This window comes from Corylus avellana, chromosome ca7, assembly GCF_901000735.1.
Source record: "Corylus avellana chromosome ca7, CavTom2PMs-1.0".
Classification (NCBI taxonomy): Eukaryota; Viridiplantae; Streptophyta; class Magnoliopsida; order Fagales; family Betulaceae; genus Corylus; species Corylus avellana.
In genome coordinates, this window is record NC_081547.1 from 6,907,767 (window position 1) to 6,911,988 (window position 4,222).

Here is a 4,222-nt window from a genome sequence, read left to right on the forward strand (position 1 = left end):
GTTCAATCATTTCTTTTTCTAATTCATTATTTGTTTTTATTGGTTTACAGCATTCGGCTAAACCTTATTGTGTTTGGTTTGTTTTCAAGAAATTCCTTAGGATACCTCTGATTCACTGAAAGATACTCATTTTTCTGAGACACCATTAATTGTGTTCAAGTTTATTTCGTAAGTAGTAAGTAGTTTGTATTATTATGTGTTTGTGATAGTTAGATAATATTTTGAATGGTTACTTTGTTTGTTGAAGTTCTTGTTTAGCTTTTTGTTGTGTTGTTGCTCATGTCTATAGCAAACTAAACACTTTTGTATTGGGAATGGAAGTTTTTTTTTTCATATAGTGCTGACATATTATATTTCTAATATATCAATTTAAGCACGGACTTTTATAGATATTTTGTTATAATGCATATATTGTGTGAATTACCAAATTTTTAGGACGCCAAAAAAATTTTAGTGGCACCCCCAATATAAATTCTCTAGCTCCGCCATTGCAACAGGGCCATTAAAACTAGTTCTCCGGGGGCGTCCACTACCCCCAACTTCTCTTTTTCGAATCGCTCAATGTAGTCTTTCAAGGATTCCAAATCCTCCTGCTGCACTGTCATGAGGTACGTCAGTGGCATCTTGCGCCTTTGGGTGGACATGAACTCGGCCAGAAACTTTCTGGCCAGGTCGGTAAAGCTGTTGATGAAATTAGGTGGGAGACTGGCGAACCATCTTCGGGCGAACCCCTTTAGCGTCAAGGGGAATTCTCGGCAAGCAATTTCGTCAGGGGTCGCGTGAAGAGCGACGTGGGTGGGAAACATCTCTAGGTGCTCCATATGGTCAGTAGTCCAATTGTAGGGGGGAATTCCTGGCACCTTAAAACTTCTCTGGTAACAGGTAATTCAACACCCGCGGGGTGAAAGGCAGGTTCGTGCTCTGGAGCACATCTTCGACCATTGTTTGCTTTCCCTTCAACTGCTGAGCCATTGCCTTGCATTCATCTTTTAGCTCGCGGTAAAGAGTTCACAAGTCTTCTTGATGCTGTGGGGCCTCCGGCTGTTCAAGGCGAGCGCGGTTACCATGACCTTCACGTCTGTTGCCGCTTCGCCTGCATCGCCTATATACTTCTCCTGTGGCATCGGTCTCTATCTCCTATTGGTCATGCCCCCATACTCATATGCATGTATTTGTTCTCTTCGACCACCCCCTCCGTTGTGTTCTCCGTAATATTCTTCTTTCCCATAGTAACTGGGACTATAACTACCTTCATAAGGTCTGACTAAATCAACCCTATAGCATGAAAATAGGATCTATCGGACAGAGGGCCAAAACGAGGGTTTATATAATATACATTAGAAACTCCACTTAAACCCAAAATTTGAACCTCTATACAGATAATCCACTTTTGCTGGGCTTTGCTACTCAAGAACTCTTCCTTACACTAAAACTATTTAAAAATCAGAAAAATTAAAGAACGAAAGTTTTGTGTGTTATCAGCTGAAAAATGATTCATGTCAATATTTTTTCAATATTTTTCCCAATCTCATCTTACAAATTCAATATATCAATAATTAGATTTGTGGACTTATGTAGACCCTACACAAATTTAATGGTAGATTCATCTATTCACTATGAAGATGATTAAAATATTGTTAAAAATATAATGAATTCTATCATTTCTTATTTTTTTCAACCTGCTATAGTGCTCGGTTGATCGAGCCATTGATGCATTGGCTCAATCTGTTATTGTCATATGTCGCATCACAAGCGATAAGCCTAGTCGTTTATTCTGCATATGCACAAAATCCTTGCATCATATATAGATGTCTAAAGACATGCGCATATATCCATATTAGGCTACAACAAGAAACAAGGAAAATTACATGGGTCTAATTGGAATTGCTTGGAGGGGCTCGGCTTTATGTAAGGAAAGCCCAAACATCTCTCTCATGTCCATGTCTTCTGCCTTCATCTCATCTGCAAGTTTCCAATTGAAGTTGTGGACAAGAGAGGCTAATATCATATGCACCATCCGGTTGGCGAAAGACAATCCAGGGCAGATCCTTCTTCCAGCTCCAAAGGGAATGAGCTCGAAATCTCCGCCTTTGAAGTCTATATCCTGCTCTAAAAATCTTTCAGGCTCAAACAAATTTGGGTTTGGCCATATGCTTGAATCCCGTCCCATTGCCCACACGTTTACTAGTATTTGTGCATTCTTGGGGACGGTGAAGCCACACATCTCCACGTCAGCCAAAGCTTTGTGGGGAACCAGGAAAGGCGTTGCTGGGTGCAAACGAAAGATTTCTTTCACTATTGCTCGTAGATAAGGCAACTTTGAGATATCCGATTCTTGAACAAGTTTGTCCTTGCCAAGCACTTCTTCAAGCTCTTTCCGGGCTTTTGCCATTTTTTCAGGGCTTCGTAGTAACTCTGCCATTGCCCATTCCACTGTGGCTGATATTGTGTCGACCCCCCCAATAAAAAAAGCCTGGTATAAAGTAGTGCGTGAGCACTTTGCCTAAGTTTATTGCTTATCAATATAATTGAAAGGAAAGAAAAGTTCAAGAAAGGTAGTCACTCACCAGAAACAAATGTCTGACGTCATCGCTGCTCAATTCCGAATTATCTTCTTGATTGATATCGAGAAGGGAATCAAGTATATCGCTGCTTGCCTTAGAACCCTTTGATGATGCTCTTAATTGTAAGCGTTCATTGATTATACCATCAAGAGTCCTCAAACAATTTCTAAAATAAATTGTCATCCTTCGGCGTGCACCTTGTGGATCAACAAAACGAAGTGCAGGGAAATAGTCTGCAACATTCGGCTTTCCAGCTTCTTCCTTGGTACCGAATATGTCTTCCAGAAACTCTTGGGACGTAGTTGAACAATACTCTGCCATGTCAGTAGAGAAAATTGTGTTTGATATGGCATTTAAGCTAGTCGTGAAGGTTGTTCGACCAATATCTACCGCTTGACCACTATTACAAATTTCTTTGACATGGTCTACTAGTTGTTGCACCTTTTTTTTCCTAATGGCTTGGGTGGAATTGAGCTTTTGTGTAGCAAATATTTGTGTGGCAGAAACTTTCCTGAGGTTTCTCCAACGACTCGATGTGGGAGGCAGCCACCCCATTGAAAATTTGTGGTGGTCGAGTGCTCGGACAGCATCCGGGATGGTTCGGCCAGAAAAGACTTGGTCATGTTTTTGCAGTACTTCTTTGGCTAGATCTGGCGAGGAAATGATTATGGTTGTGATGCTCCCAAACTTGAGAGTCATTAGGGGTCCATAAGTTTTAGAGAGCTTGGAAACGGCTATGTGGGGTTGGTTTCCTATGAGCTCCAAGATGTTTCCAATGATTGGAAAAGGCTTGGGGCCTGGAGGAAGTCTTGGCGAGCCAGATTTTCTGGCTCTTAGGCCAGAGGCCAGCAGATGAACAGATACCAACACAAAGGGAAGTAGCAGCACAAATGCTAGGTACTCCATTCACTCAGTTTTGCTTTGTGCTTAGAAGTAGTTAGCATGAGAAAGCAATGGGCTTGCGTGCATATGCCTTGATCAAAAGTTAGATGATAGGGGGGTATTTATGCAACGTCACCCGATACATCATACATGGTCTTGCTCTTACCTCCTTTCTTCTACTATAAAAGAGACAGTCAAAGAAGAGCGCCAATTCTTAGCACTAAGGCTGCGAAAGATAAGACAATGAAAGATAAGACAGTCAAAGAAGAGCGCCAATTCTTAGCACCAAGGCTGCGAAAGATAAGTCAGTGAACCAAGGGCTGCGAAAGATAAGACAATGAACCAAGGGCTGCGAAAGATAAGACAATGAAAGATAAGACAGTCAAAGAAGAGCTCCAATTCTTAGCACGAAGGCTGCGAAAGATAAGTCAGTGAACCAAGGGCTGCGAAAGATAAGACAATGAAAGATAAGACAGTCAAAGAAGAGCGCCAATTCTTAGCACCAAGGCTGCGAAAGATAAGTCAATGAACCAAGGGCTGCGAAAGATAAGACAATGAAAGATAAGACAGTCAAAGAAGAGCGCCAATTCTTAGCACCAAGGCTGCGAAAGATAAGTCAAGCTATGTTTGCCAAGAGCAGGGCCGACACTGTAGCTGGAACGGCACTATTATAGCTACAGTGTCATCTGACATGTACAGTGCCAAAAATTGACTTTGTAATATTAATTTTTTTTTTAAAGCAAAATATTAAAAAAAAAAAAAAAAAAAGAAAAAAG

General features: G+C 41.1%; 1 protein-coding gene across 1 annotated transcript; it reads right to left on the bottom strand.

Annotated features, from left to right (window-relative positions):
• Positions 1-1,632: 1,632 nt before the first annotated feature.
• On the bottom strand, positions 1,633-3,531 carry LOC132186244 (cytochrome P450 76T24-like). The gene is made up of 2 exons (XM_059600120.1): positions 2,568-3,531; positions 1,633-2,473 (listed from the first exon to the last, which is right to left on the bottom strand). Exons 1-2 carry the CDS (start codon positions 3,468-3,470, stop codon positions 1,865-1,867), a joined length of 1,512 nt encoding a protein of 503 aa, XP_059456103.1. The 5' UTR covers positions 3,471-3,531; the 3' UTR covers positions 1,633-1,864.
• Between the last annotated feature and the right edge of the window lie 691 nt (positions 3,532-4,222).